This window comes from Colobus angolensis, unplaced genomic scaffold, assembly GCF_000951035.1.
Source record: "Colobus angolensis palliatus isolate OR3802 unplaced genomic scaffold, Cang.pa_1.0 Scaffold8, whole genome shotgun sequence".
NCBI lineage: Eukaryota > Metazoa > Chordata > Mammalia > Primates > Cercopithecidae > Colobus > Colobus angolensis.
In genome coordinates this window covers 19,165,015-19,182,191 of record NW_012121820.1, presented here as the reverse complement: position 1 = coordinate 19,182,191, position 17,177 = coordinate 19,165,015, and the positions used below count along the sequence as shown (strand labels likewise).

The 17,177-nt window shown below is 43.5% G+C and overlaps 1 protein-coding gene across 3 annotated transcripts in view; it reads left to right on the top strand.

The window, feature by feature from the left end:
* ACSS2 (acyl-CoA synthetase short-chain family member 2) overlaps positions 1-17,177 on the top strand; it is a 51,390-nt gene that overhangs the window by 19,895 nt on the left and 14,318 nt on the right. For all 3 annotated transcript variants that reach the window (XM_011929178.1, XM_011929177.1, XM_011929176.1), the window contains exons 3-5: positions 16,390-16,481; positions 16,686-16,789; positions 17,047-17,119. In XM_011929178.1, coding sequence (XP_011784568.1) covers positions 16,390-16,481; positions 16,686-16,789; positions 17,047-17,119 — 269 coding nt within the window. The remainder of the gene's footprint in view (positions 1-16,389; positions 16,482-16,685; positions 16,790-17,046; positions 17,120-17,177) is intronic.

Below are 17,177 nucleotides of genomic sequence, written 5' to 3'. Positions count from 1 at the left end.
CACTGAAAAATTATTTAGATTAATAACTTTAAACTCTTAAAATTGTATACCTAAAAGAATTTTGAAAAATTATGTAACTCTTGACATAATGTTCATATCTAAAAATTTTATTATAACATTTAAAAATTGCAAAAAATCTAATTTCCAAAATATTTTACATATTATATACACACACATATATATATGCACATATAGGTTATAGCTCTTTCAAAACATTGGCACTGCAAATTTAGCTCATATAATTTATAGAAAACATCCACCATACAGCCTATTTTGCATAGCCAGTTATCACTCAACATAATCAGCCAAATCAGATCTAGTTTGTTAGAAACTGCCTAACTTCTTTCTTAAGATAAATATGTGGCCGGGTGCGGTGGCTCAAGCCTGTAATCTCAGCACTTTGGGAGGCTGAGACGGGTGGATCACTAGGTCAGGAGATCGAGACCATCCTGGCTAACACAGTGAAACCCCATCTCTACTAAAAAAAATACAAAAAAATTAGCCGGGCGTGGTGACGGCGCCTGTAGTCCCAGCTACTTGGGAGGCTGAGGCAGGAGAATGGCGGGAACCCGGGAGGCGGAGCTTGCAGTGAGCCGAGATGGCACCACTGCACTCCAGCCTGGGTGACAGAGCCAGACTCTGTCTCAAAAAAAAAAAAAAAAAAAAAAGATAAACATGTTAATATATGCCTCTGTGATAACTATTTCACTTCTGAATTGTAATTCTAAGAGATATAAGGCAAGTAGTCTTGCCATGAGTTTGTTAGGTGGATGAATTAAGATGCCAATCCTTTCAATACTGATTTCTCAGAGAAGCTGTCTTCGATTTGCTTTCTTGGGGCTCTCACTCAGAAGTTATACATTCTCAAATTGTCCCTTTGTTCAGCACTTTGTTCATACCCTGGCATTGTACCGTAATAAAGTTTGAGATAAGAGAGAGCTATGACATTCTTGTTTAACATGGGAGAAGGGTAATTGTGAAAGAGAGTGAGAAAGAAGAGCCAACTCAGACAGATCATTGTTAGGAAATATTACATATGGAAGTTGAGGATCTAGACATTTATTCTCTTCATATTTTTCTGCACAGGTACTCACAGAAATAGAGTACCCTAGATTGAGGACTAGTGATTTAAACTGCCTTTGGCCTAGATAATAGAGAACCATTGTAATGAATTTTTTTGCATGTGTCTATTATACTTGAGAGACTTGATGTACATATAAAATGATGCCCCTGGATTTTCTTTCCACTTTCTGTTTCTGCTCTAGGCATATTCCTCTTTTGGGCTGCATTTCAAATGCTCTGGTAATAAAAGAGCTACACTCATTCACTTGTTATAGGTAAGGCCAGCATGGGATACAGGATAGTAGGAACAAGTGTGTGATTCCCCTCCTGTAAATAGGCTTGTAGGCAGTGGGAAAAGAGAAGAGGTACACAATCCATCAGGCACCAAAGCCACTTTGGCCAAGGGAACGTGCACAAGGTATTTGGATCAAGGCCTGAAAATAGCTGGCAAGAGGACAGGGTACAATAATAGCCCAGACTGCAGGGCAGGAGACCCATACTCTGAACCTCAGCTCCAGGGGCCTCTTCCAGCCTCTTCACAGAGTCCCATACTGAGCCCACTGTGGGAGCTCAAGAAACTCTTCTTGACATGATTCCAAAATCCATTCCACAAATTCCACTCTTGTCTTTCCCCTGCCTGTCCAGCATCTATCTTATTTGTCTGTATCCTATCTTATCCCCTCTCCTTCCATACTTTCTCTCTTTGATCATCCTGGATCCAGCTGGTCATATGAGCAAAGATAAGTTTGTTCATTTGTTTATTCATTCTTTTATCTATTCGTTTTACAATTATGTATTAAATGCTCACTGTGTATTGGCCTTTGTGGTAAGCACTGAGGAGAAAACATATAAAAAGATATCCTGTCTGCCATTAAGGAACTCACAATCCAGTGTGGGAAACAGATGTCTACATAGGACTGTAGTGCTAGAAAAAAATCAGTGTCCAAGTGTTGTCTTTAGAAATAAACAGAAAGGGCCGGGCACGGTGGCTCAAGCCTGTAATCCCAGCACTTTGGGAGGCCGAGACGGGTGGATCACGAGGTCAGGAGATCGAGACCATTCTGGGTAACACGGTGAAACCCCTTTTTTCTTAAAAATACAAAAACTAGCCGGGCGAGGTGGCGGGCGCCTGTGGTCCCAGCTACTTGGGAGGCTGAGGCAGGAGAATGGTGTAAACCCGGAAGGCGGAGCTTGCAGTGAGCTGAGATCCGGCCACTGCACTCCATTTTCAGTCCAGTGAGACTCCGCCTCAAAAAAAAAAAAAAAAAAATAAACAGAAAGGCTGGGCGTGGTGGCTCACGCCTGTAATCCTAGCACTTGGGGAGGCCGAGGTGGGCAGATCACTTGAGGTCAAGAGTTCGAGACCCGCCTGGCCAACATGGTGAAACCCTGTCTCTACTAAAAATATAAAAATTAGCCAGGTGTGGTGGTGGGAGCCTGTAGTCCCAGCTACTTGGGAGGCTGAGACATGAGAATTGCTTGAACCCAGGAGGCAGAGGTTGCAGTGAGCCGAGATAGCAGCACTGCACTCCAGCCTGGGCAACAGAGCTAGACTCTGTCTCAAAAAAAAAAAAGAAATAGAAAGAGGCAAGAATGAATGAATGAATAGTGCTAAATCTTTCTGATGAATGGTTACAGTCTTTCTGGAAAGGAAGGTTTGTAAAGATGTCCGTATTTTCCAAATTAATCTGTACATTTATTGCAATTCCAATCAAAATCACAATTATATTTGTTATTGAGATATAATTTATACTGTACAATTCACCCACTTAAAGTATACAATTCATATTTTTAATATATTAGCAAAGGTGTACATCTTTCAATTTTAGAACATTTTCATCACCCCCAAAAGAAGTCCAATACTCATTAGCAGTCATTTTTCATCTCCTCTCAACTTCTTCCCCTCTAGCTCTAGGCAACCACTAATCTACTTTCTGTCTCTAAGGCTCTGCCTTATTCTGGACATTTCATATAAATGGAATCATATAATATGTGGCCCTTTGTGTCTGATTTCTTTCACTAAGCGTGATGTTTTCAAGGTTCATCCGTGTTATAGGCCGGATGCAGTGGCTCATGCCTGTAATCCCAGCACTTTGGGAGGCTGAGGCAGGCGGATCACCTGAGGTTGGAAGTTCAAGACCAGCCTGGCCAACATGGTGAAACCTCATCTGTACTAAAAATATAAAAATTAGCCGGGCATGGTGGTGCATGCTTGTAATTCCAGGTACTTGGGAGACTGAGGCAAGAGAATTGCTTGAACCCAGGAGGCAGAGGTTGCAGTGGGCTGTGAGCATGCCACCACACTCCAGCCTGGGCAACAAAGTGAGACTGTCTTAAAAAAAATGTTCACCCATGTTTTACCATCTGTCAGTACTTCATCCTTTTACATCTGCTGAATAATGTTACATTGTATAACTGTATCACATTATCACATTTTTCTTTCTTTCTTTTTTTTTTTGAGATGGAGTCTTGCTCTTGTCGCCCAGGCTGGAGTGCAGTGGCATAATCTTGGCTCACTACAACCTCCGCCTCCTGGGTTCAAGCAATTCTCCTGCCTCAGGCTCCCAAGTAGCTGAGATTAGAGGCACTGGCCACCACGCCCAGCTACTTTTTGTATTTTTGGTACAGACAGGGTTTTGCCATGTTGGCCAGGCTGGTCTCAAACACCTGACCTCGTGATCCGCCCTCGTGGGCCTCCCAAAGTGCTGGGAATATGGGCATGAGTCACCACGCCTGGCCCCACATTTTTCTTTATTCATTCCTCAGCTGGTGGACATTTGGGTTGTTTACACTTTCTGATGTCATGAATAATGCTACTACAAACCTTTGGGTACATATTTTTGTGTAGATGTATGTTTTCATTTCTCTTGGGTATATAACTAGGAGTGTAATTGCTGAGTCATATGATAACTCTCTATTTAACCTATTGAGGAACTGCCAGACTGTTATCCAAAGTAGCTGAACCATTTTATATTCCCACCAGCAATGTATGAGGTTTCCAATTTCTGCATATGCTTGTCAGCACTTGTTATTGTCTGTTTGTTTGATTATGCCCATCTTAGTGAGTGTGAAGTGGGACCTGATTGTTATTTTGATTTGTATCTCCTTGACCACCTCTGACCTTTTTTTTCTTTTTTTTTTTTGAGACTGAGTCTCACTCTGTCACCTAGGCTGGAGTACAGTGGCACAATTTTGGCTCACCACAACCTCTGCCTTCCAGGTTCAAGCGATTCTCATGCTTCAGCCTCTCAAGTAGCCGCAACTACAGGTGCGTGCCGCCATGCCCAGATAAATTTTTTTTTTTTTTAAGTAGAGATGGGGTTTTGCTATGTTGGCCAGGCTGGTCTTGAACTCCTGACCTCAGGTGATCCTCCCACCTCAGCCTCCCAAAGTGTTGGGATTACAGGCATGAGCTACCGCGCCTGGCCCATTAACTGCCTTTTGAGGACTGGTTGGTACAAACCTGGCTTCCTCAATAGGTGAAGAATCAATGTTTAGGGAGACATTTCATAAATAGTCCACTGATTGAGGCTATTTACTCTAGTTTCATCAGTTTTATAGTTGGTGGAGAGCCCTTCCAAATTTGGGTGATAGGATGACAGTTGATTCCAGTTTTTGAGTCAGGAGCTGAGTGAGGCTGCATTAGGGTCTGCAAATTAGATATCACTTGAAACCAGAAATCTTTGGTGTTTTCGAAAGGAACTTTTTCTAAGGAACTAAGGGAAAACTAAACAGAATGATAAATTTCTGTTAAGTACACTAAAATTCCATCCTTGGTAGTTGTCAACCTCATAGTTCTCAGAGTTCCTACATTTTTATTTTTTTCCTTATGCTAATTCTGAATTTGGGAATAATACCCCCCTTTTGGAGACCATGTCATTTAGGAGGAGAGTACCCTGAACTAGAGACATTTGGACTCAGGAATTGTGCTATCCAACATGGAAGCCACTAACTACATGTAACTATTGATATTTATAGTAATTAAAATTAAGTAAAATAATCCAGTTCTTCTGCCACATTTCAAGTGTTCGATAGCTATATGTGGCTAGTGACCATTTTGGACAACAGTGCTTTAGAATAATGCTGCTACTAGTTTGTAAGTAACTTCGAGGTCATCACTTTCCATTTCTGTGCCGAAGGTTTCTCATTGGTAAATAAGAGTGGTGAGTCTCAAAAGTGCCATCCTCCTCTGAAATTCTTTATTTTTCTTTTTCTTTATTTCTTTTTTTTTTTTTTTTCAGACACAGGGTCTTGCTTTGTTGTCCAGTCTAGTCCCTGTAACTCCTGGTCTCAAGTGATCCTCCCACCTCTGACCCTAAAGTGTTGGGATTACAGGCATGAGCCACCATGCCTGGCCCTCCTCTGGCATTCTGAGTAATCTGTGGTTCAGTTTTTGGGGTATGCCTCTGTCTACCTCCTCCTTCAGCCCTTCTTGTTCCTTACTGCAGCTAGGGCAGAAGCACCCAGAGGGAACATTAGGCTGCTAATTGGTCAAGGTACATTGCTCCCATTCCCTGGTGAAAGGGAAATTGGCTTGTGGGTATACTTGTATCTTGAGTGTTCCACATTTGTGTAGTGCTTTATGGATCGCAGAACTTTCACATTATTTTTTCATTTTATAGAATCAAAGAATATCGAAGTTGGAAGGGCCATAAAAGTCATCTCAAATTTCAATAACCATGAATGATATGGGGAGCTTATGCAATGAAAATTTCAAGACCCCACTCCCTGGAGAATAATCTGGTAGAAGTAGGTGTCAGGGTTACCCTGGCCAACCTGAACAATCCTATGTGGCATGGAAACTTGGTACTGCATTATTAACACTATCTGACCACTCTTTGAGAAACACTGGTCTTGTTTGGTCCCTGGCCATATTGTGGAGTCTGCTCTTTAGTATCCCTAAAAATCCCAGATTCGACATGATATCTCCAGGGTCAGGAAACTCTTGAAGGAGTGCCTTCCATCTTTGGACACCTCTAACAGTTAGAAAGGTTTTCTTTAATATGGAGCTCTCCCAACTGACATAGGTTTTCCATTTATAGTTATACTACATTAGTCTACTTTTTCCCATAATAATCCTTTAGATTCATGCATTCATTCAGCAAAAGTTTACTGAACACCTACTATATACAAGGTTCTGTACAAGACAATGAGGGATTTAGCAGTGAACAAGACCAACTTGGCCTCTGCCTTCAGAAACTGTCTTCTGTCTAGTAGGGAAGATAGGCAATTAGCAAAAATAATAAGTAAACAATATGTAATATTATTAATGTTATTGTTAATATTAACAACAATAACAATAAGTAAACAAATAACTAACAAAAGAAGTATAGTTTGAGAAAAATGCTGTGAAGAAAATAAGCAGTGTTGTGATGAAGAATAACAGGAAGGGCTGATCTACTTAGGGTGGTCAGGGAAAGCTTCACTAGGTGACATTTAAGCTGAGATTTGAAACGCAGGAAGAATTGGGGAAAGATAGTTAAAGAACATGGCATGTTCTGTCAGTCAGAAGGCCAGCGTGTTTGGAGCCTAGTAGGCAGAATAGGAGAATGGCACAAGATGAAGTTGGGGAGGATACAAGGCAAAGTAGAAATATGGATTTTCTTCTATATGCAATGGAAGCCATTAAAGGATTTTAAGCAGCAGGTGATATGATGTGATTTGTGGTTTGTTTGTTTTGTTGTCGTCGTTGTTTATTTATTTATTTTGAGACAAGGTCTGGCTCTATTGCCCTGGCTGGAGTGTAGAGGCAACATCTCGGCTCCCTGCAATCTCCACCTCCCGGGCTCAAGTGATCCTCCTACCTCAGCCTCTTGAGTAGCTAAACTATAGATTTAGCATGCATCACCACACCTGGCTAACTTTTTTTTTTTTTTTTTTTTTTAAGTAGAGCATTTTGCTATGTTGCCCAGTCTGGTCTCAAACTCTTGGGCTCAATCCACCTACCTTGGCTTCCCAAAGTGCTGGGATTACAGGCATGAGCCACCATGCCTGGCCAATTTATGTTTTTAATAAATCATTCTGTGGCTGGGTGCAGTGGCTCATGCTTGTAATCCCAGCACTTTAGGAGCCAAGGCAGGCAGATCGCTTGAGGTCAGGAGTTCGAGACCAGACTGGCTAACATGGTGAAACTTCATCTGTACTAAAAATGCAAAAATTAGTCAGGCATAGTGGCATGCACCTGTGGTCTCAGCTACTTGGGAGGCTGAGGCAGAAGAATCATTTGAACCCAGCAGACAGAGGTTGCAGTGAGTCGAGATCACACTATTACACTCCAGTCTGGACAACAGACCGAGACTCTGTCTCGAAAAAAAAAAAAAAGATCACAGATCATGCTGGGTGATGTGTGGACTGGAAGGGTACAAGAGTGAAGTGGGAGACCAGTTAGGTGGTCATTGTGGTCATCCAGGCAAGAGATGAAGGTGGCTTGTCAAGGGTGGAGGCAATGAATATACAGATTTTTGAGACTTGATATCACATCTCTCAGTATCTTCTCTTACACAAGCTAAACATCTCAGTTCAGTGTTCCTCTCATCTCCTCTCATAACAGGTTTGGTGTCTCTTCTCACCTGGGGTGTTTCTCCTCTGGTTTCTCTTCCATCTGATGCCTCTGTAAAGAACCCAGTTTCTCCACTTATCTTTCCCTCAGCTGTTTCTTCCTATCCTGTGCCTTACTTGTAGTTCTAGGGAATTAAAAGCTTCAATCCAATGACTACCCTTCTCATATAAAGAGGGGAGCTGGGTGCAGTGATGCATGCCTGTAGTCCCAACTACTCTGGAGGCTGAGGTGGGAGAATCATTTGAACCTGAGAGTTTAAGACCAGCCTGGGCAACATAGTGAGACATTGTCTCAATAAATAAATAAATAAATAAATAAATAAAGGGTAGCCCCAGTCATCCCTGTGATTAGTCAATTATCAGTCTTTCAGTTATTCAGCCATGACCTTTGAATACCTATTGTGCCAGTTGTGCTTGAAGGAGACAGAGAAGAAGAAGACATGATCTCTGTCCTCCAAGAGCCCAGGGTATAATGGGAAAGATAAGGCCCAAATAAATGTGGTAAAAGCTAGAAAAGCAGATCACAAAGGAAATGAGATAAAGGGCTTTGGGAGGAAGAAAGAACTTTTAGATTTTGGGTAGGTGAGAAAAAGGGAAACTAGTGAAAATTTCTTGGAAAATGTTAATTCAGAGAACCTGGGGCTGGAGAGGGGCACAGGGAGTATTTTTTTTTTTTTATGTGGTGGTCAAAGATGACCTTACTGAGAAGCCAACATTTGAGCAATGACTCAAAGGTAAGGCATAAGTCATGTGGCTATCTAGGGAAAGAACACTTCAAGAAGAGGGCAAAGGCTCTGAGGTTAAATGTTCTTGGTGCTTTTGCCAAACACTGGGGAGGCCGTTTGGCTGGAGCAGAGGGAGAGGGAGAGGAAGAGAGAATAGTTGTATATGAGGACAGAGAGGTAACGAGGGACTAGATTATGTAGGCCATTGTGAGGACTGACTTTTACTCAAAATGAAATGGGAAGTGATCTGAGCAACCTGAGCAGAGGGGTGACATAATGTCACCTACCTAATGGTAATTTTGGACGAGGATGGTAGAAATAGATGTGAAGAGAGGTAGTCTAATTCTAAATGGATTTTGAATCAATAATGGGTTAAAGTAAATTTTGAGAGTGTGAGGATGAAGTAGTTGGAGAAGCCTCCTTGGAGGAGGTTCCCTAGGGGAAGAAGATGAGAAGGGCTAGTGACTGTGTACCGTGGGTTGTCACACCAACCATATGGCCTCCAGGTGAAGGAAAAGTAGTTTGGTTTACACCAAGGGCTCCCCATATTATCACACCAGCTAAATTTCTCATTAATAGTTTTGTTTGATTCATAGTGTTTAAAACTTTTTTTTTTGGTAGGGAGGGGCGGGATAGGGTCTCTGTTGCTAGGCTGGAGTGCAGTGGCATCAACATGGCTCACTGCAGGCTTGATCTCCTGGGTTCATGTGATCCTCCTGTTTTAGCCTCTCAAGTAGCTGGGACCACAGGCATTAGCTACCATGCTTGGCTAATTATAAAATTTTCTGTAGAGACACTATGGTGCCCAGGCCAATCTTGAACTCCTGTCCTCAAGCGGTCCTCCTGCTTTGCCCTCCCAAAGTACTGGTATTATAGGTATGAGCCACTGCGCTTGGCCTTAAAGCTTTTAAAAATTAGTGGTCAACACTTACATAAATCCAGGAGTTTTGACAAAAATAGAGTCCAGGCTACTGTTGAAAAATCAAAAAAATTGACAATATTGTGCCCCGATTCCTAGCAGGCAAAAGCTGACAGGAACCAAGTTTAGGTACTAGATGCCTCCTTTCACCAGAGTATGCATTTGCCAGTTTTCCAGTCCTTCCCTTTCCCTATTGTTCCCCTCAAACTGAGGCTAAGGGTTATTATACATTTGCTGCCGTTTTGTTATAGGGAAGTGGAAAGGGAACTATTTCTTATCTTTATCATGTGTTTTCTTTCATTTGGTCCACTTATTTACATTACCTGCCTAGATCCTGCCAATTTTTGAGCTTGTAACTCCTGTTGTAGAGGAAAGAGGTCTGGACCTTAATTCCTGGTCCCTGCTCTGCTGTGGTAACCCACCCTGTGATGCCAAGCATAGCTAATAGCCTCTTTGGATCTCAGAGTTAAGAGACTAAATTGGATGTTCTTTTAAGAGTTCTGACATCCTAGAGGGCTTGGGATTTTGCAGTAGGCCAGTACCCTGCCCCTCACCTTTCCCAACCAGCCAGGGGCCCCAGCCTGGTGTGTATGTCAGAGAAAGAAGATACTGGAATGAGTAAGGTGCCTATATCAATAATGTATAACTTGAGCCCATAGCCAAGTAGAGGAATGCACACTGTGGTGTGTGTGTGTGTGTGTGTCAGGATTGGAAGTGGGCTCAAGTAAATTGTACTTGTATAGGTTGTGCTTATCTCTTCTTGTGCACCCTCTATGTACTAGGTTGTACTTGAGGTGCTAGGGATGTAGCAGTGAAGAAAACAAATAATATCTCTGCTATCAGCTGGGTGCAGTGGCTCATGTCTGTAATCCCAGCACTTTGGGAGGCCAAGGCAGGTGGATCACCTGAGGTCAGGGTGTGTGAGACCAGCTTGGCCAACATGTTGAAACCCCATTTCTACTAAAAATACAAGTTAGCCAGGTGTGATGGTGGGTGCCTGTAATCCCAGCTACTCGGGAGGCTGAGGCAGGGAGAATTGCTTGAACCCGGGAAGCGGAGGTTGCAGTAAGCCAAGATCTCACCGTTGCACTCCAGTCTGGGTGACAGAGCAAACTCTGTTTCAAAAAAAAAAAAAAAGATCTCTACTATCATGGAGCTTATATTCCAGTGAAGAAAACAGATAATATATAAGTAATTAACATACATGAGATAATTTCAAACAATGGAATGTTTCATGAAAAAAATAAAACAGATTTTTTTTTTCTTTTTTTTTGAGACAGAGTCTTGCCCTGTCACCAAGGCTGGAGTCCAATGGCGCAATCTCAGCTTACTGCAACCTCCGCCTCCTGGGCTCAGGTGATCCTCCCACCACAGACTCCTCCGTAGCTGGGATTACAGGCATGCACCACCATGCCTGGGTAATTTTTGTCTTTTTAGTAGAGTTGGGGCTTCGCCATGTTGGCCAAACTCCTGGCCTCAAGTGATCTACCCACCTCAGCCTCCCAAAGTGTGGGATTACATGTGTGGCACCTGGCAAAACAGAATGATTTGATGGAGAGTTTCCAAAGGGGCACACTGTACACATAGGTGGGTACGTATTTGTGGTGGTTGTACTTGCAGATACATATAAGTCCTTAAGTTTGAATCCTGGGTGCATATATTTATCCTTATTTGTTCCTATGTGTGCAGATGGGCAGCTTTTATGCCTAGAATGTTTGTATATTAGTATATGTGATTTTATACAAGTGAGCACACATAGGTGAGTTGGTATGTGGTTTGCATGTGGGGACACATGTGCTTGGGTATGTATATGTCAGCATTCAGCCATAACCGGAGACGTTCTGAATTTCCTGTGGCACTTGTCAATGAGCCAGTTAAGGAAATGGCTTTTCTGCCTCTGGCATTCAGGGCTGTTTGCCAGCTTCCTCTCTCCCTGTTCTTTCCCACTTTAGTAAGCTCCCTGTGTTTGGCTTCTCTTATCCCTAGGAGGGTTAAAGCCTACTGACGCATCGAGCCAGGAACTAGAAAGAGGCTGATAATCTTCTGTGTGACCTTTGTTAGTAAGAAAAGGCCTGGCTTCCCTGCCAGTCCCTGTCCTTCACACTATGAGGGAAAGAGTCCTGACTTGAAATCAGAAGACCTGAGGATCTATTCTTGGCTCTACCACTTATCATTGTGTGACCTTGGCCAAGCCACTACGTCTCTCTAGGTTTCAGTTACCTACTTCATAAGTGCTCTGTGCAGTAAGGAAGGAGAGGGAAAGCAATGGTCTGTAGTGCTAAGGGAGGGCCACATGGTGCTGGTGTCTGAAGGAGGAGGGAGAATATTCTGAGTGGGGGGCAATGGCATGGTCAAAAGTGTGGAGACGGACCTGAACTTGCCAAGGGAAACCAGGAATCCACTTAGAGTAAAATTCAAACTTCTTACTATTACCTACAAGGCTCTACGTGATTTGGCTGCTGCCTACCTCTCATTCTTACCCAACTTCTTGCTCACTGAAATCCAGCCGTATTGTCTTTCTTTCTTTGTTTGAAAGGGTCTCAGTGCCTTTCCACTTGATGCTCTCTTTCCCCAGAATACTCTTCCCAAGAATTAGTATGATTGCCTACCTTTCATTACTCAGGTCTTGGCTCAAATATCACCTCTCCAGAGAGAGGCCCTCCAGGACCATCTTATTTAAAGTAGTTGTTCCCTAATATTTATCAATATTTAAAATGCACACATCGGCCAGGCACGGTGGCTCACGCCTGTAATCCCAGCAGTTTGGGAGGCCAGGGCGGGTGGATCACCTGATGTCAGGAATTCAAGACCAACCTGACCAACATGGTGAAACCCCATTGCTACTAAAAATGCAAAAATTAGCCAGGCGTGATGGTGCACGCCTGTAATCCCAGCTACTCAGGAGGCTGAGGCAGGAGAATTGCCTGAACCCGGGAGGCAGAGATTGCAGTGAGCCAAGATCACACCATTTTATTCCAGCCTGGGCACCAAGAGCAAAACTCCATCTTGGGAAAAAAAAAAAAAAAAACAAAAGCACACATCTCTTGACCCAACAGTTCCACTTCTGGTAATTCATCCTACAGATATACTTGCAAGTGAGTAAAGTGACATAAAAATAAAAATATTCATTGACGCATTTATTTGTTAAATAAATAACAGTACATACAAACGGTGGAATATTTTGCAGCTGAGAAAGATAATGAAATAGCTCTTTAAGCTTGGCGCCATGGCTCATACCTGTAATCCCAACACTTTGGAAGGAAGGCTGAGGCGGGAGGATTGGAGGATCACTTGAGGCCAGGAGTTCCAGACCAGCCTGAGCAACATAGTAGGATTCTGTCTTTGCAAAAAAAAAAAGTATCCAGGCGTGGTGGCTCTGGCCTGTAGTCCCAACTACTCAAGAGGCAGAGGTGAGAGGATCACTTGAGTCTGGGAGGTTGAGGCTGCAGTGAGCTATGATGGTACCACTGCACCCCAGCCTGAGTGACAGAGTGAGACCCTGTCTCAACAACAAAAACAACAGCAAATGAAAAAGAGAAATAGTTATCTAAGTCTTGCTGAAGAATGAATGATATCAAGGTATATTGTTAAATTTTAAAAATCAAGATGATCTACTTCTACACGTAAGATTTGTGCATTTTGGTGAATGCATATAATAATTAACAAAACAAGATACAAAACAGTGTGTATTGTATGCCATCATTTGTGTAGGAAAAATGAGAATATGTAAACAAATGCATGTAGTATATATGCTTGTCTGACAGACCTGTTCCTTACCTACCCCTGTTACCCTGTGCTTGACTGGGGACTATGAGGTGTTTATATCTTTTCTGAACAATGTTAAAATCCTTTTTTTTTTTTTTTTTTTTGAGACAAAGTCTTACTCTGTTGCCCAGGCTGGAGTGCAGTGGCATGATCTCTGCTCACTGTAGCCTCCACCTTCCGGGTTCAAATGATTCTCCCGCCTCAACCTCCCAAGTAGCTGGGACTATAGGCGTATGCCACCATGCCCGGCTAATTTTTGTATTTTTAGTAGAGACGGGGTTTTGCCATGTTGGCCAGCCAGGCTGATCTCAAACTCCTGACCTCAGGTGATCTGCCTGCCTCGGCCTCCCAAAGTGCTGGGAATACAGGTGTGATCCTCTGTGCCTGGCCGACCGATTTTTTTTTTTGGAGCAGAGTTTCACTCTTGTCACCCAGGCTGGAGTGCGATGGCACAATCTCAGCTCGCTGCAACCTCTACCTCCCGAATTCAAGAGATTCTCCTGCCTCAGCCTCCTGTAAAATCCAATTTTTTAATATTCAACTTTCAAATTTCTGTCTTCAATGATATCTCAAGGGTCTTATTAAAGATCCTAATGATACAGACTTCTTGCAAAGTAATTAGTTTAGTCATTCCACACTAGTTGAATTACCCTAGCCCTCTGTCCTACTAAGAGTGGTCCTGTCTGAATATTGATTGTTTCTGGAAAGTTACACAGAACATTGGTAACAGTGTTTTGCCCTGGGCATGGTGGCTCACGCCTGTAATCCCAGCACTTTGAGAGGCTGAAGCAGGATTGCTTGAGGCCAGGAGTTTGAGATCATCCTGGACAATATATCGAGACTCTGTCTCTACAAAAAATTTTAAAATAAAAAAATTAGCCAGGTGTGGTAGCATGTGCCTGTAGTCCCAGCTACCCAGGAGGCTGAAGTAAGAGGATTGCTTGAGCCCAGGAGTTGGAGGCTGCAGTGAGCTATGATTGTGCCACTGCACTCCAGCCTATGCAATAGAGTGAGACCCTGTCTCTAAAAACCAAATCGCAAAACCCAAACTGTGGTTTGCCAGGAGGCAGGGTAATTGGGAGATAGGAGTGGGGAGAACACTTATCATTACGTATCTTTTTATGTAGTCCCACTTGTATGTATTATTTATTCAAAAACATCATAAAATTGGAAAAAAACCACTAACGGAAACATTTATTTATTTTTTGAGACAGGGACTCACTCTGTTGTCCAGGCTGGAGTGCAGTGACATGATTACAGCTCACTGCAGCCTTGACCTCCAGGGCACAAGCGATCTTCCTGCCTCAGCCTCCTGAGTACCTGAGACTACAGGTGTGCACCACCACACTCAGCTAATTGAATTTTTTTTTTATTTTAGAGATGAAGTTTTGCTATGTTGCTCAGATTGGTCTTGAATTCCTGGTCTCAGATGATCCTCCTGCCTTGGCCTCCCAAAGTGTTGGGATTACAGGAGTGAGCCAAAAAGAGATCTTCCCATCTTATCTTTCTGAGTGGCTGGGACTACAGGTACATGACACCACACTTAGCTAATTTCTTTTCTTTTTTCTTTTTTGAGACGGAGTTTCACTCTTATTGCCCAGGCTAGAGTGCAGTGGCATGATCTTGGCTCACTGCAACCTCCGCCTCCTGGATTCAAGTGATTCTCCTGCCTCAGCCTCCCGAGTAGCTGGCATTACAAGCATGCACCACCACGCCCAGCTAGTAGAGACGGCGTTTCTCTATGTTGGTCAGGCTGGTCTTGAACTCCTGACCTCACGTGATCTGCCCGCTCTGCCTCTTAAAGTGCTGGGATTACAGGTGTGAGCCACCGCACCCAGCCGGATCCAGCTGAATTTTTTAGAGATGGGGACTTGCTATGTTGCCAGGCTGGTCTTGAACTCCTAGCCTCAATAGATGGGCCCACTTTGGCCTCCTAAAGTGTTAGGATTACAAGTGTGAGCCACCGTGCCTGACCCAAGATAGTATATTTTTTAAAAGTATTTCTCCCTAGTCACTCATTTTTATATCATTCTGCTTTATTTCCTTTTTAATGCTTATCATAATCTGAAATTATCCTGGTTATATTTGTTATTTATTACCCACACTATCATTAGAATATAAGCTCCATGATATCAGGTATCTTACTTATCTTGCTCATTGGTGCCTTATTTCTTCTTTTGTTTGTTTGTTTGAGACAGAGTCTTACTCTGTCGTCCAGGCTGGAGTGCAGTGGTACGATCTTGGCTCACCACAACCTCCACCTCCCGGGTTCAAGCGATTCTCCTGCCTTAGCCTCCCAAGTAGCTGGGATTATAGGTCTCCCAGTGTGCTGGGATTACAGGAAAGAGCCACCATGCCCCGCCCATTGGTGCTTTATTTCTATACATGTAGATAGCACGTAGTAGTTGTTGAATAAGCAAATGAATACATGAAGGAATGACTGAAGTAAACAGGCTAAATCCTAGGAAGGAGTGGGAGGCAAGGCTGAGGAGGTAGACAGAAATCACCTGATACAGGATGGTGATTCTCAAACTTTATTTATTTATTTATTCAAGACGGAATCTCACTCTGTCTTCCAGGCTGGAGTGCAGTGGTGTGATCTCAGCTCCCTGCAACCTCCGCCTCCTGGGTTCAAAGGATTCTCGTGCCTCAGCCTCCCCAGTAGCTGGGATTACAGGCACACACCACCACACCCAGCTAATTTTCGTATTTTCAGTAGAGATGCAGTTTCACCATGTTGGCCAGGCTGGTCTCAAACTCCTGACCTTTGGTCTGTCCACCTAGGCCTTCCAAAGTGCTGGGATTACAGGCATGAGCCACCGCGCCCAGCCAATTCTCAAACTTTAAGTGTGCGTCAGAATCCCATACTAATTCCTTGTACCATCTTGTAATAAAGAAGCAGATCTTTGGACGCTGTGATTCTAATTCAGTATGTCTGAGCTGGGGCCCAGGAATCTACAAATCCTCTAGATGATTTAGGCACAAGTGATCTGGAGACCCTACTCTGAATAATGCAGTCTTGATGCCTCATCAAAAGGAATCACATCTGTGATATCACTTCTCCTTAATACATTACTAGGATAGAAGAGAAGGGGCCATCACTCCATTTTATCAAGGATCAGAGATGGACAGTGCATTTCCTAATGACATACAACATGTGTATAAAGGATCTTGAATGGCCAAAGTATCTGACCAGTCAGCTCAAGACTGATGATGGCAAGATTGATGGTGGGCAGATAGCTCACCCTCATGGACAGTTCCAGGCCTTAGCGTCACTGGATGGATTTTATGACTATGCCTGTTTCTTGTTTGGGGAAGAAGTTATACCCCTAATCACTGGTTCTTTCTGGTATGTCTCAGGGAGGGCAATGAGCCAGGGGAGACCACTCAGATCACATACCATGAGCTTCTGGTCCAAGTGTGTCAGTTCAGCAATGTTCTCCGAAAACAGGGTGAGTGTGGGGGTGTGGGAAAGGGACTGGGGGGCTGGCCTTGGGGTATCTGAGGACTTACGGGGAGAGGGCAAGGGATGGAAAGATTTTGGTAACAGCGAAAGAGAACAGGTCAGCTGGGAGGGAGGCCAGCTGGATGGGAGGGAGCAAGTAGCAGCAAGAAGGGTTCATGGTTCATTTCATTTTCTGTGCTTTTACCTGCAGGCATTCAGAAGGGTGACCGAGTGGCTATCTACATGCCTATGATCCCAGAGCTTGTGGTGGCCATGCTGGCATGTGCCCGCATTGGGGCTTTACACTCCATTGTGGTAGGAGTTTGGGCTGGTGAAAAGGGGCAGGCATGGGGGGTGGGGCTCTGAAGAAGTAGGTTGGGCCTAGAAAATGGAGGGCCTTAAATAACAAACTAAGGAGCTTAGAAGGTTTGTATCATAGGTCCATATCAGTTATTCAGTTTCTTCTAGGACCCTGGCTTAGAGATCCTGAAAGTTTCATGAGCAACCCCTTTCCTTATTCACTCAATCCCTGGGGCTTCCTTCTCTCCCTTAGACTTTCTTCCCTTCCCTAGTTTGCAGGCTTCTCTTCAGAGTCTCTGTGTGAACGGATCCTGGATTCCAGCTGCAGTCTTCTCATCACTACAGGTGACTAATTCTCTCACCTCTTCTCCAGCATCCCCCATACCTCAAGCGTTGGTCTCTA